The sequence below is a fragment of the Oncorhynchus mykiss genome, chromosome 10 (assembly GCF_057628025.1).
Source record: "Oncorhynchus mykiss isolate SJ-2025 chromosome 10, ASM5762802v1, whole genome shotgun sequence".
Lineage (NCBI taxonomy): Eukaryota > Metazoa > Chordata > Actinopteri > Salmoniformes > Salmonidae > Oncorhynchus > Oncorhynchus mykiss.
Genome location: NC_143031.1, coordinates 13,729,186 through 13,750,684, shown reverse-complemented (window position 1 = coordinate 13,750,684; position 21,499 = coordinate 13,729,186). Strand labels below are relative to the sequence as shown.

Here is a 21,499-nt window from a genome sequence, read left to right as displayed (position 1 = left end):
GGCATGGAACATTCTATATTCCTTAGTGATAAGGAAGGATTGTGATAAGTCCCTAACAGTGATAATATATTTAGTTTACTAGTAAACACAATGTATACCAGTCACTGGTTTTATATGGGACAAATATTTCACTATTTCACATGACTATTATGACTCCCTAAATCCCCCCCAATCGACAACATAGATAATCTGGAAATCAAAGTGTTCTGAACAGTCATTCTCCCTGATTTGAAGACCTTGAGCCAGTAGCCTAGTGTTCTCACTGCTATCTAGTGGTGATAATGTGACACCACACCCTGTGTTGGTTCATCAGTCCTGTCACTCACACACTTGCTATCTGGTAGTCAGATTTCTCTCATTTCTAAGCTCTCTGTTGTCATCGTCATGGAGGCAGCAAGACTATTCCCTGAACTCTCCTCTTATCTCATGGAGAGAATATATTCTGTCTTCTAATATGAAAGAAACTTTTGTGTCATGGTGCTGATAACTGATTGTCTACAATGTTGTGACTGACTGTTTGTTAGATCTTTGATGCATTATTTGCCTCCAAGTCTTTTTAGGCAATGCCAAATCTCCCAGTGTTTTTACTGTCAAAGTATGTGAAGGTCAAGAACTATGACAGTAAGAATATTTGAACTTTGTGTGTGTTGTGTATGCGCGTGTGTGTGTGTGTGTGTGTGTGCCTGCACAGGCGTCAGGAGCTGCGGGACCTGCGTCTGCTGCAGAAGGAGGAGCACCGTGCTCAGGCCTTACTCAACACCAAGCTGGACGTTCAAAGAGAGCAAATGCAGCGACGCTTCGACCAGGAGATGAACGTAGGTCTACACACACACACCCCTCATTTAGTGTTTGCACTGATAGAGGCTTCTGACACACAGCTCTGTGTGTGTCACTAATGGAAGAAATCCCAGAATTCCTTCTTCCTCCATCTACACCAACACCAAACACCATGATATTAGCTGAGTTCACACCAACACCCACGCACTAGTGTCACATCAACCTGTCCCTGTCGTGCACCCCCCCCCCCCCCCCGCCGTGTCGTGTCAACGCCCCCCGCCGTGTCGTGTCAACGCCCCCCGCCGTGTCGTGTCAACGCCCCCCGCCGTGTCGTGTCAACGCCCCCCGCCGTGTCGTGTCAACGCCCCCCGCCGTGTCGCGTCAACGCCCCCCGCCGTGTCGCGTCAACGCCCCCCGCCGTGTCGCGTCAACGCCCCCCGCCGTGTCGCGTCAACGCCCCCCGCCCTGTCGCGTCAACGCCCCCCGCCCTGTCGCGTCAACGCCCCCCGCCCTGTCGCGTCAACGCCCCCCGCCCTGTCGCGTCAACGCCCCCCGCCGTGTCGCGTCAACGTCCCCCCCCCCCGCCGTGTCGCGTCAACGTCCCCCCCTGTGTCGCGTCAACGTCCCCCCCTGTGTCGCGTCAACGTCCCCCCCCTGTGTCGCGTCAACGTCCCCCCCCTGTGTCGCGTCAACGTCCCCCCCCCCCCCGTGTCGCGCCAACGTCTCCCCCCCCCTGTGTCGCGTCAACGTCCCCCCCGTGTCGCGTCAACGTCCCCCCGCCGTGTCGCGTCAACGCCCCGTCCCCCCCCGCCGTGTCGCGTCAACGTCCCCCCGCCGCGCCAACGCCCCCCCGCCGCGTCGAGTCAACGTCCCCCCCCGTGTCGCGTCAACGCCCCCCCCCGCCGTGTCGCGTCATAGCCCCGTCCCCCCCCGCCGTGTCGCATCAACGCCCCGCCCCCCCGCCGCTACCACATCCCCCTGTCGCGTCAACGTCCCCCCGTGTCACGTCAACGCCCCCCCCGCCGTGCCGCGTCAACGTCCCCGCCGTGTTGCGTCAACGCCCCCCCCCCTCCCCCCGCCATGTCGTGTCAACGTCCCCCCGCCGTGTTGTCAACCTCCCATTGGATAGCTGTCTAATGGAATCCTTTTTCTACATCCCCCTCACCAAGAGAAATAAAAGATGAAGAAGACCTCTTTCATGTCTGTCAATTGACAGATTAAGTTATTTATTTGTTAATGTGTCAAGCACCCACCTAACAATAATCATTTTATTATTTTTAAATGTGGGATATTATCTCTGATACCCTTTTGACATTTTACAAATTATATAAAACTAAAATGTACATTCTACTTTTTCCAAAGTAACCTCTCCTACCCTCTCCAGCTCTAAATCCTTCCAGCCCATCTGGATGACCAGGATCATGGCTACTTATGATAAAAATATGGTGATAGTTTGATGGTGAAGGTGTTCAATTTCTTTCTCTGCTCCTCCCAGGCGAAGAAGAAGTACTACGACACGGAGCTGGAGACTCTGGAGAAGCACCAGAAGCAGACCATTGAGAAGATGGAGACGGACCACACTGTGAGGCTCAGGGACGAGACCAAACGCATCCGCGCCGAACAGGAACGCGACTACAACAAGTTCCAGGAGCAGATGAAGCACAAGAAGAAGGAGGTGAGAGGAGGGAGCGAGAGAAAATACGTGTGTGTGTGTGTACATGTTTTACTATACCTAAACCAACTCAAATTCAGAGAAGTGAGGATCTCACTTGTAAAAAGGCTTTTTCTGGCTTATGGGTTGGAATCAATTGTTGCTCCAGTAAAAGTCCTCACATGTATGTATAGTAAGATGTGTATCAAGCGTGTGGGTGATTAGTTAAATTAGGGAGGTATTGTTATTAATATTAAGTGTATGGATTTTACAATAACTTTTCCAGGTGAAGAATGAGGTTGAGAAGCTCCCCAGAAAGACCCGGAAAGATGCCATGAAGCAGAGAATGAACAGCTTTACACAGATGAAGCAAACAGAGGTAAATACAAGCTGCTTTCTTTCACTCGAACACTGACCTCTAAATCCAGTTAAAATGCTAACGTCTCATCACTTCCTGTGCTTCAGGAGCAGAACTTCCTGTCGGACCAGAAGGACCACCTGGACACAACGCTGAAGAGCATAATCTCAGAGAACAAGAGGGATATCTCAGAGACGGAGAGGCAGTGTCTCGACAAGAAACAACACCTCGTCAGAGGTACAGCGTCACACACTTGATGTCTGGGTGCCATCAACACTTAAATCAAATCAAATGTTATTTGTCACATACACATGGTTAGCAGATGTTAATGCGAGTGTAGCGAAATGCTTGTGCTTCTAGTTCCGACAATGCAGTAATAACCAACAAGTAATCTAACTAACAATTCCAAAACTACTGTCTTATACACGGTGTAAGGGGATAAATAATATGTACATAAATATATATGGATGAGTGATGGTACAGAGCAGCATAGGCAAGATACAGTAGATGGTATCGAGTACAGTATATACATATGAGAATGGTATGTAAACAAAGTGGCATAGTTAAAGTGGCTAGTGATACATGTACATAAGGATGCAGTAGATGATATAGAGTACAGTATATACATATGAATATGAGATGAATAATGTAGGGTATGTAAACATTATATTAAGTAGCATTGTTTAAAGTGGCTAGTGATATATTTTACATCATTTCCCATCAATTCCCATTATTAAAGTGGCTGGAGTTGAGTCAGTGTGTTGGCAGCAGCCACTCAATGTTAGTGGTGGCTGTTTAACAGTCTGATGGCCTTGAGATAGAAGCTGTTTTTCAGTCTCTCGATCCCAGCTTTGATGCACCTGTACTGACCTCGCCTTCTGGATGATAGCGGGGTGAACAGGCAGTGGCTCGGGTGGTTGTTGTCCTTGATGATCTTTATGGCCTTCCTGTAACATCGGGTGGTGTAGGTGTCCTGGAGGGCAGGTAGTTTGCCCCCGGTGATGTGTTGTGCAGACCTCACTACCCTCTGGAGAGCCTTACGGTTGTGGGCGGAGCAGTTGCCGTACCAGGCAGTGATACAGCCCGACAGGATGCTCTCGATTGTTCATCTGTAGAAGTTTGTGAGTGCTTTTGGTGACAAGCCGAATTTCTTCAGCCTCCTGAGGTTGAAGAGGCGCTGCTGCGCCTTCTTCACGATGCTGTCTGTGTGAGTGGACCAATTCAGTTTGTCTGTGATGTGTATGCCGAGGAACTTAAAACTTACTACCCTCTCCACTACTGTTCCATCGATGTGGATAGGGGGGTGTTCCCTCTGCTGTTTCCTGAAGTCCACAATCATCTCCTTAGTTTTGTTGACGTTGAGTGTGAGGTTATTTTCCTGACACCACACTCCGAGGGCCCTCACCTCCTCCCTGTAGGCCGTCTCGTCGTTGTTGGTAATCAAGCCTACCACTGTTGTGTCGTCCGCAAACTTGATGATTGAGTTGGAGGCGTGCGTGGCCACGCAGTCGTGGGTGAACAGGGAGTACAGGAGAGGGCTCAGAACGCACCCTTGTGGGGCCCCAGTGTTGAGGATCAGCGGGGTGGAGATGTTGTTGCCTACCCTCACCACCTGGGGGCGGCCCGTCAGGAAGTCCAGCACCCAGTTGCACAGGGCGGGGTCGAGACCCAGGGTCTCGAGCTTGATGACAAGCATGGAGGGTACTATGGTGTTGAATGCCGAGCTGTAGTCGATGAACAGCATTCTCACATAGGTATTTATCTTGTCCAGATGGGTTAGGGCAGTGTGCAGTGTGGTTGAGATTGCATCGTCTGTGGACCTATTTGGGCGGTAAGCAAATTGGAGTGGGTCTAGGGTGTCAGGTAGGGTGGAGGTGATATGGTCCTTGACTAGTCTCTCAAAGCACTTCATGATGACGGAAGTGAGTGCTACGGGGCGGTAGTCGTTTAGCTCAGTTACCTTAGCTTTCTTGGGAACAGGAACAATGGTGGCCCTCTTGAAGCATGTGGGAACAGCAGACTAGTATAGGGATTGATTGAATATGTCCGTAAACACACCGGCCAGCTGGTCTGCGCATGCTCTGAGGGCGCGGCTGGGGATGCCGTCTGGGCCTGCAGCCTTGCGAGGGTTAACACGTTTAAATGTTTTACTCACCTCGGCTGCAGTGAAGGAGAATCCGCATGTTTTCGTTGCAGGCCGTGTCAGTGGCACTGTATTGTCCTCAAAGCGGGCAAAAAAGTTATTTAGTCTGCCTGGGAGCAAGACATCCTGGTCCGTGACTGGGATGGTTTTCTTCTTGTAGTCCGTGATTGACTGTATACCCTGCCACATACCTCTTGTGTCTGAGCCGTTGAATTGAGATTCTACTTTGTCTCTGTACTGACGCTTAGCTTGTTTGATAGCCTTGCGGAGGGAATAGCTGCACTGTTTGTATTCAGTCATGTTACCAGTCACCTTGCCCTGATTAAAAGCAGTGGTTCGCGCTTTCAGTTTCACGCGAATGCTGCCATCAATCCACGGTTTCTGGTTAGGGAATGTTTTAATCGTTGCTATGGGAACGACATCTTCAACGCACGTTCTAATGAACTCGCACACCGAATCAGCGTATTCGTCAATGTTGTTATCTGACGCAATACGAAACATATCCCAGTCCACGTGATGGAAGCAGTCTTGGAGTGTGGAATCAGCTTGGTCGGACCAGCGTTGGACAGACCTCAGCGTGGGAGCTTCTTGTTTTAGTTTCTGTCTGTAGGCAGGGATCAGCAAAATGGAGTCATCGTCAGCTTTTCCGAAAGGAGGGCGGGGCGGTGCAGGGCCTTATATGCGTCGCGGAAGTTAGAATGACAATGATCCAAGGTTTTTCCAGCCCTGGTTGCGCAATCGATATGCTGATACAATTTAGGGAGTCTTGTTTTCAGACTAGCCTTGTTAAAATCCCCAGCTACAATGAATCCAGCCTCAGGATGTATGGATTCCAGTTTGCAAAGAGTCAAATAAAGTTTGTTCAGAGCCATCGATGTGTCTGCTTGGGGGGGAATATATACGGCTGTGATTATAATCGAAGATAATTCTCTTGGTAGATAATGCGGTCGACATTTGATTGTGAGGAATTCTAAATCAGGTGAACAGAAGGATTTGAGTTCCTGTATGTTTCTGTGATCACACCACGTCTCGTTAGCCATAAGGCATACGCCCCCGCCCCTCTTCTTATCAGAAAGATGTTTGTTTCTGTCGGCGCGATGCGTGGAGAAACCCGCTGGCTGCACCGCCTCCAATAGCGTCTCTCCAGTGAGCCATGTTTCCGTGAAGCAAAGAACGTTAGTCTCTGAAGTCCCTCTGGAATGCTACCCTTGCTCGGATTTCATCAACCTTGTTGTCAAGAGACTGGACATTGGCGAGAAGAATGCTAGGGAGTGGTGCACGATGTGCCCGTCTCCGGAGTCTGACCAGAAGACCGCCTCGTTTCCCTCTTTTACGGAGTCGTTTTTTTTGGGTCGCCGGCTGGGATCCATTCCGTTGTCCTGGTTGAAAGGCAGAACACAGAATCCGCTTCGCGAAAATAATATTCTTGGTTGTACTGATGGTGAGTTGACGCTGATCTTATATTCAGTAGTTCTTCTCGACTGTATGTAATGAAACCTAAGATGACCTGGGGTATTAATGTAAGAAATAACACGTAAAAAAACAAAAAACTGCATAGTTTCCTAGGAACACGAAGCGAGGCGGCCATCTCTGTCGGCGCCATTAGCACAATGACATTCGCTGATCCAGTGAGAGTTGTCTAGTCAGAGCCCCTTCACAGGGAATACAACTCCCTGAGCTCAGTTAAAGTACTGTACACCCTTGATCTGTTCAAGCCCTCTCCTCCTCAATAACTTAACAGATGCATACTCATTCAGAGTGATTACACTCTCCCCTCCAATTGGTCAATGTAATATAACTCTTTCTCTTATTTCAGCTGCTTTCAGAAGTCTATCTATTTTTCTGTCCTCAGAAAGGGAAGCTACTATCTGGGACCTAGAGGAGAAGAACCTTCATGAGAAGCACCAGTTGCTGAAACAGCAGCTCAAAGACCAGTATTTCCTCCAACGCCACCAGCTGCTCAAGAAGCATGAGAAGGTACAGTACAGTAACCCTGACCTTTGCAATGTGTGTGTGTGTGTGCATCCTCATCCGTACCTATGCTTTTGATGGGCTCCCGAGTGGCGCAGTAGTCTAAGGCACTCAGTGCTTGAGGCATCACTACGGACCCCGGGTCGAGTCCAGGCTGTATCACAACCGGCTGTGATTGGGAGTCCCATAGGGTGGCGCACAATTGGCTCAGCATCGTTAGGGTTTGGCCGGGGTAGGCAGTCATTGTAAAATAATAATTTGTTCTTAACTGACTTGCCTAGTTAAATAAAGGTTAAAAATAGTCATTTTATTTTTTGTCTCCTCAGGAACAAGAGCAGATGCAGTGCTATAACCAGCGGATGATTGAGGTGCTGAAGGCCCGGCAGCAGCAGGAGAAGGGTCGCATGCCCAAGATCCAGCGCAGTGAGGGCAAGACCCGCATGGTCATGTTCAAGAAGAGCCTCCGCATCAACTCCACGGGCAGCGCCTCGGAGGACCGCGAGAAGATCAAACAGGTACAAGAAAACTACAGAATGTCTGGGTAGAGAGAGGCGGAGAAACGAGGGAAGAGGAGGGTGAAGACTGCCGTTGTAAATGTAGAAATAAAATGTAACTGTTGAAGTGTAGCCATGGGATGAAGTCAAGTGTCAGTTAGAGATGTAGATAGTAAAGGTTAGTAAGGTTAGGCTCCAGGGGGCAGAAGAACCAACCAGACAGCTCGATGAATACCAGCAGGAACACACGATACAGTACAGTTTGTCTGGCTGGCTGGCTGGCTGTGATGTCTATTCAAATGGATACTTATATCAGAAAAGGTGTGCAAGTGATGGCTAGAGAAGAATGATCGAGCACACAGACATGCAATCACCATAGACAAACATTGGCAGTAGAATGGCCCATACTGAAGAGCTCAGTGACTTTCAACGTGGCACTGTCATAGGATGCCACTTTTCCAGCAAGTCAGTCTAAAATTTCTACCCTGCTAGAGCTGCCCTGGTCAACTGTAAGTGGTGTTATTGTGAAGTGGTAGGTCACACAAGCTCACAGAACGGGACCGCCGAGTGCTGAAGTGTGTAGTGGTGTGAAGCTTGCCGCCACTGGACTCTGGAGCAGTGGATGGATCACTCTTCACCATCTGGCAGTCCAACTGATTTATCTGGGTTTGGCGGATACCAGGAGTTTGGTGGAGGAGGAATAATGTTCTGGGGCTGTTTTTCAAGGTTTGGGCTTAAATCTTAATGCTACAGCATACAATGACAATCTAGACGATTCTGTGTTTCCAACTTTCTAGCAACAGTTTGGGGAAGGCCCTTTCCTGTTTCAGCATGACAATGCCCCTGTGCACAAAGTGAGGGTCGTACATAAATGGTTTGTTGAGCTCGGTGTGTAAGAACTTGACTGGTCTGCACAGAGCCCTGACCTCACTAATACTCTTGTGGCTGAATGGAAGCAAGTCCCCACATCTAGTGGACCATTTTTTTCTTCCCAGATGAGTGGAGGCTGTTATAGCAGCAAAATGGGGACCAACTCCATATTAATGCCCATGATTTTGGAATGAGATGTTCGATGAGCAGCTGTCCACACACTTCTGGTCATGTAGTGTATATCATATTCATATCACAGAACTGTATCAGGTTTCAGGGTTGTAAACTAATCTCTCATCCCTCGGTCTCCCCCTCTTTCGTGTGTGTGTGTGTGTGTGTACGTCTCCAGTTTGCCCAGCAGGAGGAGAAGCGTCAGAAGGCTGAGCGGCAGCACCAGCAGCAGAAGCATGAGAGCCAGATGAGGGACATGATTGGCCAGTGTGAAGGCAATGTCAGGGAGCTGCAGCAGCTACAGGTGACCCTGTCTGTGTGTCTGTGCTTAGTGGGGTGGAATAAATATACAATAAAATGTAACTCCACAAAGTGTGGGTTTGTAAAGAAAATACATTCCACAAGTATTGCTTTAATATTCGTGTGTGTGCACGCAGAATGAGAAGTGCCACCTGCTGATTGAGAACGAGACTCAGAGGCTCAAGTCTCTGGATGAGCAGCACAACCACCAGCTCAATGAGTGGAGGGAGCAGCTCAAGCCCAGGAAAATGGTATCCAATTGTTTTAGTCCCAAAAAGTTAATATCATTGACATTGAAAAGTTGTAAAATGTACATTAATATCCAGTACTGGAGTTGCCATTGCTTTGATCTCTCTCTACCCATCTCTCTTCTATTTCCCGCTCCCTATTTATCCCTCTCTCCCCCCTCTCTCTCTCTCTCTCCGCCCTCTATCTTTCCCAGGCTCTGGAAGAAGAGCTGAACCAGAGAAAGAGGGACCAGGAGGACTTCTTTAAGATGAGTGAGGACTCTGAGTACCTCAGCCCCAGCTCCCCAAACAAACTCACCAAGTTCCTCCCTTACTCTGAGTCCTCTACCACGTAGACTGGCATCTCTTCCCCTCTAAACACCCTCCTATCTCCCTGTCAGGACCAACCCTAACCTCTTATCCCACATCATAACCTGAAAGACCACCACCACTGCCAGATGCCTCAGCCTCACCAGAAATGCTTGACTAGATAGTCCTCCTCCTGAACTTTTCTTTCATTTTTAAGATATTTATGTTTTAAGTCATGTTTACAACATTTTATCATTTGATTAACCCAAGATGTCAAGGCTTGGTCATATTTTATTTTGAAGATTGTCTAATTCCACGTGTGTGTCAGGCTGCTTGATAGGATCTTATTCATCCATGCAGTGTTTCCTTTTTAATAGTCTACAGATCCCCATTGGTTTACGATGTGACCAGTAAGCATGAGGCTAAGCTGTAGTTAGTCAGGAGCGTGTGGTGAGGCATCCCATATCCCAAAGAGGGTCAGCCGGGGAACAGTGTTTCAGGTGGAATGTGGAAAATGAACCAAAATGTACTTCAGACAACGCTGTATTGGTGGGAGCCAATGAATAAGCATTTTTGTTTCACTGCAATATTTGTCTTCATTCAAAACAGTCTCTTGCATAATGAACACACTGAAATATGACCATTCAATCTCTCTTACGTTGCCATTGTGTGGCTTGGCTCAACAGCCTTTTAGTTCAAAGCAGATGAGTAGCCTTTTGAGTAGTGTAATTTGGTTTAAAAATATATATATATTTTAACATTCTGTCATAAAGAGCAAATGTTCAACTTAATTTTTTTTAAAGTCAAGAGGTTAAATACAAAAATAACTAAAGTGCCTATTAAGTGCCAAATAAAGTAGCAGAGTTGACGACTTCCTTTTAAATCAGCCATAAATCCCCTTGTGACAGGGCAAATGGAAGCTTGTTGTGTGCAACAGGGAGGGGCCATTGAATGCAAGCTTTACCCCAAAAATGTTATTGTTAGAAAATGTCTAGCCTGTCTGTCTGGGTAACAGGGGTGTTATGCTCGACCTGCTCAGTTTTCCACCACAAAACACCGGCAAATGGCCAAAAAGAGTAGAACCATCTCACCTGCTTTTGACACTATGATTTGAATATTAATGTTAAATGTCTCTTGAAATTATAGCATTTTTTTTTTTTTAAGGAATAGTTTCACCATATTATAACGAGAGTTCAGTTCACGTAACAGGGTATGACATTAAAATGAGGGACGTTATTATTTTTTTTACCAATGAATCACTAAAAACATATAAATTATTTTCAGAAATGACTGTCAAAGCAACACAAACTAGGGCTTTACAATGATGGTGAAAACCTGAAGAGGTTTTGGGGTTAAAATATTCCTAGAAGTCAGATGCACAGAGGGACACTTTAGCAAGTCTTTATTCATGTTAAAAATCAGATTTATTGAATGTTACATGTGGTCTATATTGAAGGACACTTGCACAATTTGTACTTGAAATATCAAAGGGACGCAAAAGGGACTCATTTCATGGAACAACCCAAATGTATTTACTTGCCAAATTATTATTATTATATATATATATTTTTTACATTTGTTCATTATTACTTTTAAAAGAGCAGAGCATGATCTTCAGAATTGTGAGGACACATGGTGAATGAATGGAATTCCCGCTGAAATCATTTTCCAACGCTGTACATATTAACCTAAAAATGCTGAAGTCTTCACTGTCAGATTGTGTGGATTGACAGATCTGCTTAGTTCCTCCTTACCTTTTTTATTTGGATGAGGTGAGTTTATGAAAATGGGAGAAGTCAGGGAAAAGTTATCATTTTTAATTAAAAGGTTGAAGAACAAATTGTTTTTGGAGTTCTAGGAAAAACTGGTTGTGACTCATTTAAAGTTAAAATGTCTCTGACATGTTTATTTCTGTGCTGCATTTTTACTGTAAGGGCGATACTAGTACACTGGATGGGAACTAACGAAGCCAAATCGCAATACTGTCGTCATTGAAGGAATCTTAAGAGGTAGAAGATTTGAATTGAATTAAATGTGTATTATTAGGGTTATTGATTGTGTTTCGATGTTTATATTAAATGCACTGTCAGCTTTAAACTGATATTTTTGCTCCATCAAATGTACCTTTCTTTGCACTGGGAAGTGTATACTAGGTTCTTTGAGGGAGTGCATCAGTTTTTTTTCCCATCATTCTGTTTTGTAATTGTTATTTTGAAAAACTTTTTGCAGTTGATATGCATGTCTGCTTTTGAAAATTGGCCTAGTTTTCAGACCAACTAGACCTGTTTAACATCCAGTAATCAGGTCAACTATCAGGTACATCTGCTCTCTCGCTCACCAACAATGTTTCTCTCTTCTTTTGTAATGACTGCATATTTCCCTCTGTTTAGCTGTATTTGTAAGGGGTGTGAGTGAATGTGACTGTTCAACAGAAGAAACCACTGTTGTACATAAGTCTAATAAAGGCAAATGTTCTTATGTCTGCTACGCTTCTTCTCAAGCATGTTATAGAATATTCTCCTTTTGATACCATTATGGCTTTAATGTTTAGGTTGCATCTGTTTACTCAATACTAAAACATTTCCAAGGAAAACCAAGACACCATACAAAAATGAAAAATGTTTATTGACTTAATATGAATGGAAATACACAAGAAGAAAAGATGGGAATAGATGTCCTGCTGCATATCTCAAAAGAAAAAGTGCTTTTTGAAATGTATTAAATGGTCTGTTTAAGGGTAAAGTGTTACTTAAAGCAATAAGACTAACATCCAATACTGTTTTCTTACATTGCGGTGTTCACATCCCTGCTTGCCTTGTCTTTATGCTTCAGTAACAAACTGTTTATCCAACTGTCATTCTAACCCAATCCACGTTTCACACAGACATTCCACTAATTCAGCCCTTACTCCATGTGTTGATCATTATTACGAATCTGACATTATGAATAGCATTACTTTAAGTGCACTAAGCACACTGGCTAAACGATGGAAAACTCCAAGTAACTTCACTGATCATTTCACTGTTACCAATGTTGGTCATGACCGGACACAGACACTAAGTCCTTAAAATAATACACTTGATTGCATTTCTTTGATTTATCAGCCATGGAATGACATTGGACATAGTACTAACATAAGATGATACAGAGGGGAAAATGGGGAGAGAAAAAAAAACTAGCATAGCAGCTAGGAGCAGATCAACCACATTCAAAGATTCTCCAATGAACCTGTGAGCTACAGCCACTCCTAGCCTTGTCCGTGCATCTCCTAGGAGACCAAACCGTAAGCCTTTTCACATGAACAACTACAACATCCAAAACACCCTTCATTCCTCTACTGTATGACTGACTAGACCCTATTTCCCAATGACCAGACAGGGCAAGAGGTGAAAAGTAAACAAAGTGACAACAGCTGACATTACTTCATTCTGGAAGTACAATCATTATTTTTCAGAGTCTGTGCTTGAAACCAGTCAAGCACTAATGTAAAACAATGAGTAATGATCACACTTTATAATTCTGTTTTATATTTGAGCACTGTTTTGGAGATTCAGTATTTTGTAATATATACACAAATCACAGGTGAATTCCCTAATTTAGGGGCTGTAGTAATGCTAGACCTTGGCCTACAGCATAATTATGGAATATTGTTTTTACCATAGGCAGCCTGATGTAATATCTACTTGAATCAGTCATTCTTACTTGTGTGTTTTTCACCATCGTACTGGGAAGGGGTCCATTTCATTTCAATGAAGTCAATTCAGTCCATCCTGAGAGGAGATGAACTAGAGACTAACTCTGGCATACATTCCCCAATGTTAAGACCTTATTTGAGGTTTTAAAACATGGCTATGGCATTCATTTGTACACTAAGTTCTCTGTCTGTTAAGCCACAGTGTGAAACCTGAATCAGTCTGAACCATCTGAATCTGTTCAAATCATCTGAAAAGTGCACATCTGTAAAAAATCACCCGCAACATTATTATTCAGTTCCTAAAGAAAAAAGAAACACATTCACAAACACATGAACTGTATAAATGTTTCATATAAGCACTTAGAATCACTTGGCAAAAACTCCTCTTGAAGTGTTGCTATTTTAGTTCTTGAAAAACAAAGTGTCCTCTTGAACTTCCCTTGTAACCTCCATTGCAGCCATAGTAGGAGGAGGGCTGTTCTTTGAGGTATCTGAGTATACATGGCCATCTAGGATTTGATCTAGAATCAGGTACACCCTGTTCATGTAATATTATTCATTATGATCTAAAAGGCCAAACTAATCGTAGATCAGCACTCCTACGAGACTCTTTGTGAATACGGACCCTGGTACCTCTATCGTATGGTCTGATTTATTTTCCATATGCATTGCACTGTCAGTTTTAACTCTACTCATTAGGCTGAAGCATCTTTGATATGCTAACTGAGACACCAACTAGCTAAATTGCATATATTTAAGCTTAAAGCACTGAATATTATACTGAGGCACAATATCATAGAAGGCTTGGAAGGACATATTTTGATCTATTAGAAAGCTTGTGATAGATATCATAAAATGACATAGGCTTGAGTAACATACTGTATGGCACAAAGTGAACTTGAAAGGGACATTTGCTTTTCCCGGATTTGATGCCTGGTTATTTGTAACGAGGATATAAAGTAAAACAAATATTGAAAAAGAAACGCAACAGAAACGTGTCATTGCTGGTTCATTCTCGCTCGAATGCTAAACAAATGGAATGTAACAAAGTAACAAACACATATATTTAGAAAAAGGTAACTATAAATAAAATAAAAAGCTAATTAAATACAATTAGTGATATCTTTATGTATTAAAAAAGCAAACAGAACCTGGTACTTAGGGTTTCTTGGTCAGGTAATTGGAGGGGATCCAGCCCTCTTTCATTGGCCCTTCTCCTAGATTTTTACAAAACCACCAGCCGCTGCTGTTCCTCTCCATCACCTGGAACATGGTGCCCTCCTTGAAGCTGGCCGTCTGATCGTCGCCCTCAAAGTCCGCCACGGCCAAGAACAGCTCCTCTTTACTGGGATCCTTGATCAGAGGAGGCAGCTTGTCCCTCGGAGGGCCTGGTTTCTCACTCTTAAGCAGGGGCTTTGGGACCACCTTCTCTTTGGGTGGGGGTAGTACGAAGGCCTTGGGTTTAGGGGGAGGGGGCCTGCTGAGCTGAGGGGGAGCAGGCTTTGTGTCTGGGAGCTCTTTCAGGGGGGCTTTGGTTTCTGTGGGGCTGGACGGCTCAGAGGTCTTTTTGGGTGGAGGGGGTCTCCTAGGGAGGACGGCGGGTCTACCTGGAGGTTCTTTGTGTGAGGAAACAGCACATTTGTCCGGGCTCACCTGTCCGTGGCCGTTTTGCTGCTTGTGGGGGAATTTGGGCTCGTCAGTGGCCTTGCCATTGTGAGCATTGGGGGCCAGGGGCATCTTGGGTAGGGCATTGATAGGGGGGCTGCCGGGACGCGGCATCTTGGGGAGAACATTATTAGGAGGGGGCATCTTGGGTAAAGCATTATTAGGGGGAAGGTTGGGGGGCGGCATCTTGGGGAGAACGTTGCTAGGGGCGTTGTTGGCTGCAGTGCCGTTTTGCTGGCTTGGCTCTGCTAATCCAGAGCCTGGTTCAACTGGCTTTGAAGGCTTCAGCTTGCTCCTCAGGTTGGTGATGTCCAGCTTGTTCTCAGCTGGCGGCTCTGGCTTGGCAGCTGGGACGGGTTTGGGCCGCACTATGGGTTTAGGCTTCATGAACAGTGCAAGGCCGGCGACCTCTGGTTTCTCCTCCGGTGGATCAAGCTTGGGCTTGGGTGGTTGCTTAGCCACAGGTTTCAGGTTGAACTTTTTCACCTCTTTGGCAGAGACCTTGTGGCCACACTCCAGACCCATCTCATTCTTCAGATGCAGAGGCTTGTTCGCGACCTCTCTCTTGGGCTCGGGGGGCTTGTCGGGCTTGAAGGGGGCAGCTTTGGGGGTGAGCAGGGGCATGATGACACCCGGGGCTTGGGGTTTTGGAGGCATGGGTTTGGATAGGTCTGTCCTGGGTTTCTCCACAGTAATCTCAATGTCCAGGCTCTTGTTGATGGACTCCCTACGGGGTGGCAAGGCTGGCTTCTCCTCAGCAGGTGGGGCAGACGGGGCAGGAGGCAGGGGTCCGGAGAAGGCTGATGCCCCCTTACTGGCGCTGGACTTCCAGTCTCTGAGTTTGGGCCGGGCTCCGGACTCGCTGCTCGCGGTGGGCTCGTCTGGCAGCGGTTTGGACCAGCTGTCCTCTTGCCCCGCGCCGCTGGCAGTGCCATCCTCCAGCTTCAGCTGGGCCATCTCGTTGGGCAGAGGTGCCAGGAAGTTAGGGCGCGGGGTCAAACTGGTCTTTTTGTATTTGTCGATGAAGGTAATGGGGGCCCAGCCCTCTTTGTCTTCAATCTGAATGTACCACCAGCCACTGGAGTTCTTCTCTATCACCTGGACAACAGAAACAGGGGACCAGTGAGTCAATCAGGGAATCAGGAATGAAGAGACAGTGCATTTTATGAAGCATCATTCAAATCCCATTCCATTCTGATTGTAAATAATTGCTGTTTGTGAAATGATTGGCTTTTGAGTGATTAAGGAGAAGTAGAACAAGGTCTTAAGTCTCTGGGATGTTTTGCCTTACAAAGTCATTGTGAAAGTAGAGAAAAGTGTTATGCTGAATATTAGCGTGTCAGTTTGAAGAAGCGTCTATGTACTCCCTGTGACCAGAGACCCATGATATGTTATCTGGAGCAACAATAGGACAAGAAGCGAAAGTGGGCCCAAGAGCTAAAGAACCCAGATGAGACAAGGAACTGGGCCCAAGGGCTATGGAAGCCAGACAAGGAACTGGGCCCAAGGGCTATGGAACCAGATGAGATTAGGAAGTGGGCCAAGGGATGTTGAAACTATTGAAATGTCTTAAAAAGTCTTAAATCAGGGTGAAGGGTCTACGTCAATCACAGTGGAAAACTGCTAAAGTATAACACTGTATGAGTGGGGGGAGCTTTGCTTTAAGAGAGTGCTGCGCCACATGAGAGGTAGATACGTATTCAGCTCTGTCAATAGAGGGGCACACATTACAGCTGTTGAGTCTTTGGTTCCCGTTTTAACAAGATATTTTGTCACGAAAAGATGCTCGACTATGCATATAATTGACAGCTTTGGATAGAAAACACTCTGACATTTCCAAAACTGCAAAGATATTGTCTGTGAGTGCAACAGAACTGATGTTAAAAAAACACCTTGAGGATTGATTATAAACAACGTTTGCCATGTTTCTGTCGATATTATGGAGCTAATTTGGAAAAAAGTTTGGTGTTGTAGTGACCGCATTTTCCGGTCGATTTCTCAGCCAAACGTGACAAACAAACGGGAGCTATATCGCCTAGAAAAATAATATTTTTGGAAAAAAGGAACATTTGATATCTAACTGGGAATATCCTGAGTGAAAACATCCAAAGTTCTTTAAAGGTAAATTATTTAATTTGATTGCTTTTCTTATTTTCGTGAAAATGTTGCCTGCTGCCAGCAGAGCCTAGCATAGCATTATGCCATGATAAACTTACACAAATGCTTGTCTAGCGTTGGCTGTAAAGCATATTTTAAAAATCTGAGATGACAGTGTGATTTACAAAAGGCTAAGCTGTGTCTCAATATATTTCATTTGTGATTTTCATGAATAGGAACATTTTCTAGGAATGTCCGCTGCGTTATGCTAATTAGTTTGAGGCTACGCTACGCTCCCTCCCGCATGCGGGATGGGTAGTATCAAGGAGTTCATTAATTAATTGAACTTCACCCTGAGTTTTGACTCTTTTGTGGTAAACAAATGTATTGCATATGGAATAAAATGTATCAATTACATCTGAAAGGTTTCTCTAGGCGGGAGATGGTAGGCGGTTTGCCATCAAACAATAACCATCTACCAATATGTGGTGAGATGTGACGTGTGTCTCACCTCCACTTTGACACCAGCCTGGAAGCTGATGCCATCTGGGATGGTGGTCTGGAAGTCTGCAATGGTGTAGAATTCCTCCTCCACCTGAGGAGGGGTGGGCGGCTTGGGCAGGTTCTGCCCCCTCGGCTGGAGGGAGGGAGAGAGGGAGGGTGTGAAGAAAAAAAGAGTGGGTCTGTATCAGATTTGACTTGTGGTAGATCAAAACATCAAATCAATGCAAAACTCATTAAGACAAATGTCTTTGTTAACAAGTGTTGTTGGTGTAGCAGGATGTGTGGTTAAGTGGTTAGTGGAGGGTACTTACGATGGTGAGATCCCTGCGTGGTGGTGGTCTCTGTCTCGCCCCTTGTTCTGTAGGGGAAAAGGCAGAGGAAATCAGACTCCAGTGAGCCGCATCTCATCACAGGCCATCAGTCTCAAAACACTGCCTGCATTGACATCCACTCCTCATAGGAGAAGATATCAGTTCCAGAAAGAGAGAAAGACGAACCAGGGAGCGAGAGAGAGAGCAGTGTGTTCGATGCAGACTGATGAGCTCTGTAGACCGGGGCCTTCGGCTCTAACTATGTGTAATGGATCCTCACTAATGGAGGTGTAGTTGTGGGAGGCATTCAGCTCCTCAATGACTTACTAGGAAATAAAGTAGGATGTTTTACATTACTCTGGCATTGAGTTAGAGAGCTTTGCAGAGAAACATCTCTGAGGGAGGAGACTGAGGAGGCATCTCTCATTCAGATGAGATGTCTTGGTAACAATTTAAGTAAGCCTGCGTGTATATGGCTTTATTACTTGTTATAAGCATGTATGAGGCTTTATAATGTCTTTGAATAATGCCTACCTGCAGGCTTTAAAGGAACATTTTACAATGTTTCTACTTTATATACCAACATCAACATACAGTATGTGAAAATGGTGTGTTTCTGTTCTGTAGTAAAAAATATAGAGGAAGATAAGTGTTTCCAATGACATCATTGGCGTGCGTCATGTGATTTTAACCAATTGTGAGGAGGCTTTGCCTACTGTCTACTAATTGGTTGATGATGCCATTGGAAACACTTTCCTTCCTCTATCTTTTTTACTACAGATCATAGAAACACACAATTTTCACATACCATATGTTGATTTTTGAAATGTTACTTTAAAGCCTGCAGGTAGCCATTATTCAAAGACAAAAAGCATCATACATTTTCACATATGTGGATGTTGGGGTGGTGTGAGATTTCCCATTAAGTAGAGAGTTATAGTTGTTAAATGAGTTACTGTAGTTTACAGTTCTTAGTTCCCACTCACTGTGCTGCTTGGCAAAGGGGGAGAAGCCCTTGTCTTTCTGGTCCTTGTTGTCTCCTTTGCTCTCTTTGGCTTGGTTCTGCTGCTTGGAGAATCCGTCCAGATCGTTGGTGCTGGCGTGGCCTGCTGCCAGCTTCTGGCTCAGGATGTCGGCCTTCTTCAGGTAGGACGCCGGGGCCCAGCCCTCCTGTCCCTGGTACCTGTAGACGGCAGCAGAGAGGTTACGTCTACGATTTCAATAGAAAGAAACACAACAACAACAACAGCAACCAACTCTGACACACATAGACATTCAAACACTCAATGAAATTCACATGGACACACAGCCTGCATCCCCAGTGGACAGACACGCTTCTGGGGTTTTCTGTTCTACCTGATCTTCCACCAGCCCTCCAGGTTCTTCTGAATGACCTCCACTGTCATGCCACTCTCCAGGTCGATCTCGTCTTGGTCTCTCGCTGCATACGGGTAGATCACTGTGTACTTCTCCTCTGGAAATGACAAAGAATACATCACATTAGGTGATGTATTTTATCCCGTCTTGCATACTAACTTTCACAAGAATGTCAATGGAATGGAATCAACAACTTGGCAGGGACAGCACATGATGGCATGTTGAGAGCGAGTAGTTGGGACTAATCTCTTTGACTATATATGGAAAACAATTGATAGTGTTCTTTCTTCATAGCAAATTCTAAAACCCTAGCCTCTCACTATCTGCCATTGAACGTAGTGCATTAGCCTTCAGTACACCATTCCAAGATCATAAACTGGTAACTGGTCTAAACCAGTGTAACAAGATCATAAACTGGTAACTGGTCTAAACCAGGGTAAAACTCTCTGCAAGTATGTCCTTGTAGACAGGGCCTGGGCAGGATCTATCCTGTAGAGTGAGAAGATGTGTAACACACATCATGCAACACAAAACCTCCCTCCATCCTCCACCAACATTAAGCACACACAAACAAGACAGCATTACTAAGGTTAGGACTTCACTAACACCTACTTCAAATATATTAGGTTTTTATACCTAATCTACACGGGTCCCTTTAAAGTCTACTGAATTAAAGTGATTGTTAAACAGATAGTGTATTCAGAAGGAACAAACTATTTAAAATATATCATTAATTTCACTGAAATAACAAAGTGAGAAAAACTGAGCTTTTTCCCCACTGCATTCCATCGAGAAGACAAATAACACAAACATAGCGGTAGTATCCATTCTAATCCATGCCACACAACACACATGCATGTCTTGCATCACTCTCCGTGCTTGGGTTGGTCATGCATGGGATTTGCATGCTAAACATGACATTCTACACACAGATGAAGATTATGGGGAAAAGAGGCGTGCGTTCCACCTTGCCCAAACCCTGTACTTGTGCTGAACAGATCCCCTAATGTTCGCCGGCGGCCCACGTGCCTCAGCAGTGACCAGTATCTCCGGGACACTGACGCAGAGCACAGTGGGCAGCAGGAAGTAGGAAGTAAGTACACAGGAAGTGAATACTCTGCTATGTGTTGGCTAAGTTCTAATAGACAGACAGTAACAGGTGATGGTGATTAGAACAGTGTGAACAGGTGGGAAAATGACCTCTGAAACTGACCCCCCCCCCCACACACACACACAAACACACAGTGTGAAAGAGTATTTTGTAATGCCAATACAAGTACTGTACGGATTTCAAGAGTTTCTGAGCATCCTGTTTCCTAGATTTGTTCATTACAATTCCACATTTCTTCTACATCTTAATCAATGACAGGACACATACTGTTTTGATTGGAAGCAAGCCTTGAGCTGTTGATGCTCAGGCAGTAATCCTTGAGTTTTGACTGAGCTGTACAGTTAGTTTTTATTCTGAATGTGGATAGAGAGGGTTACCTTCCTCACCGGGCAGGGAGAAGTCATCAGGGTCATCCTGGGCCTCCAGGCAGGTGGCAGGGACCCAGCCCTGGGCCTCGTCAGAACTAACAAACCACCAACCTGCACACAGAAAGCAAAACACACACAGAAACAGTCAGACACACAGCAGTGGCTCACTCTGGATCTTGGATTGGCCTTGTCTGTTTGGAAGATTCTGAAGACATTGTGATAGCATTATTCTGCTATTTGGCCTTGTCTGTTTGGAAGATTCTGAAGACATTGTGATAGTATTATTCTGCTATTTGGCCTTGTCTGTTTGGAAGATTCTGAAGACATCGTGATAGCATTGTGTAGTCATCTTGGTACACTTCAAAGCGCCTGTATCTGAGGCTTTCCTTCGAGTATGATAACTAACTTTCAGTTGATGAGGGCAAAAACAGTTACGGGACAGTGTGATTTCTTTATAAATTACGTTAAGGCCCCCAGGACTCAGGTTGTCCCAAATGGCACCCTATTCCCTTTATAGTGGACTAGTTTTGACCAGGGCTCATAGGCCTGCCACTCTATAGGCAATAGAGTGCCATTTGGGACACAACCTCAGTCGTTAAGCTAAAGGCTCAGATCTCGTACCAGACTCATTCTTCTCGATGACCTCCACCGTCTGTCCCACGTGCAGGCTGATCTCAGAGCTCTCCTGCTTCTCATAGTCAGTGACAGCCACGTACTGGTCCAGGAGCAGGGGGTCAGCTGCGCTGGAGTCTCCTGCAGGGAGAGGCACAGAGCACACAGACAGACATGTAGCGCTGACCTCTCTACCTTCCACCCCACCACAGAGAGCAGAGCGAGCATAGGGGGAGGGGGAGGACGAAGCAGGTGTGATTTTAGAGACAGGGAGGAGAAAATGGTGGCCAGAGAGCAGAGGGAAGGAGGGTCTGAGAGGGAGATATTTGTAGAGAAGACAGGACAGGAAGGAGGGTTATGCCAATCACAAACATGGCTGCCACAGAGACAGAGACAACCGCCACAAAGACACCCAACACTTACACAATGCTGCAGGTTAGAACAACACGAGGACCTGCTCTATGATGTGCCCTTGGTGGGATGATTACC

The 21,499-nt window shown here is 45.6% G+C and overlaps 2 protein-coding genes across 8 annotated transcripts in view; one reads left to right on the top strand and one right to left on the bottom strand.

The window, feature by feature from the left end:
* The window catches only part of LOC110533364 (serine/threonine-protein kinase 10), a 56,894-nt gene extending 45,145 nt beyond the window's left edge, over positions 1 to 11,749 (top strand). Inside the window, exons 11-19 of the mRNA XM_036989717.2 lie at positions 692 to 815; positions 2,273 to 2,452; positions 2,715 to 2,807; positions 2,894 to 3,023; positions 6,782 to 6,906; positions 7,227 to 7,415; positions 8,614 to 8,739; positions 8,873 to 8,986; positions 9,178 to 11,749. Coding sequence (XP_036845612.1) covers positions 692 to 815; positions 2,273 to 2,452; positions 2,715 to 2,807; positions 2,894 to 3,023; positions 6,782 to 6,906; positions 7,227 to 7,415; positions 8,614 to 8,739; positions 8,873 to 8,986; positions 9,178 to 9,318 — 1,222 coding nt within the window. The 3' untranslated portion in view covers positions 9,319 to 11,749. The remainder of the gene's footprint in view (positions 1 to 691; positions 816 to 2,272; positions 2,453 to 2,714; positions 2,808 to 2,893; positions 3,024 to 6,781; positions 6,907 to 7,226; positions 7,416 to 8,613; positions 8,740 to 8,872; positions 8,987 to 9,177) is intronic.
* A 128-nt stretch (positions 11,750 to 11,877) lies between these two features.
* Positions 11,878 to 21,499, bottom strand: part of sh3pxd2b (SH3 and PX domains 2B) — a 112,199-nt gene continuing 102,577 nt past the window's right edge. For 3 of the 7 annotated variants that reach the window (XM_090185860.1, XM_021617493.3, XM_021617495.3), the window contains 7 exons: positions 21,020 to 21,151; positions 20,408 to 20,509; positions 18,899 to 19,016; positions 18,529 to 18,725; positions 17,543 to 17,589; positions 17,239 to 17,364; positions 11,878 to 15,728 (listed from right to left, as the gene is read on the bottom strand). In XM_090185860.1, the coding sequence (XP_090041986.1) occupies positions 14,124 to 15,728; positions 17,239 to 17,364; positions 17,543 to 17,589; positions 18,529 to 18,725; positions 18,899 to 19,016; positions 20,408 to 20,509; positions 21,020 to 21,151 (2,327 nt within the window). In that variant the 3' untranslated portion in view covers positions 11,878 to 14,123. Of the gene's footprint in view, positions 15,729 to 17,238; positions 17,365 to 17,542; positions 17,590 to 18,528; positions 18,726 to 18,898; positions 19,017 to 19,886; positions 20,058 to 20,407; positions 20,510 to 21,019; positions 21,152 to 21,499 lie in introns of all 7 variants that reach the window. The other 4 variants (XM_021617494.3, XM_090185859.1, XM_090185862.1 and 1 more) reach the window with 3 other exon arrangements.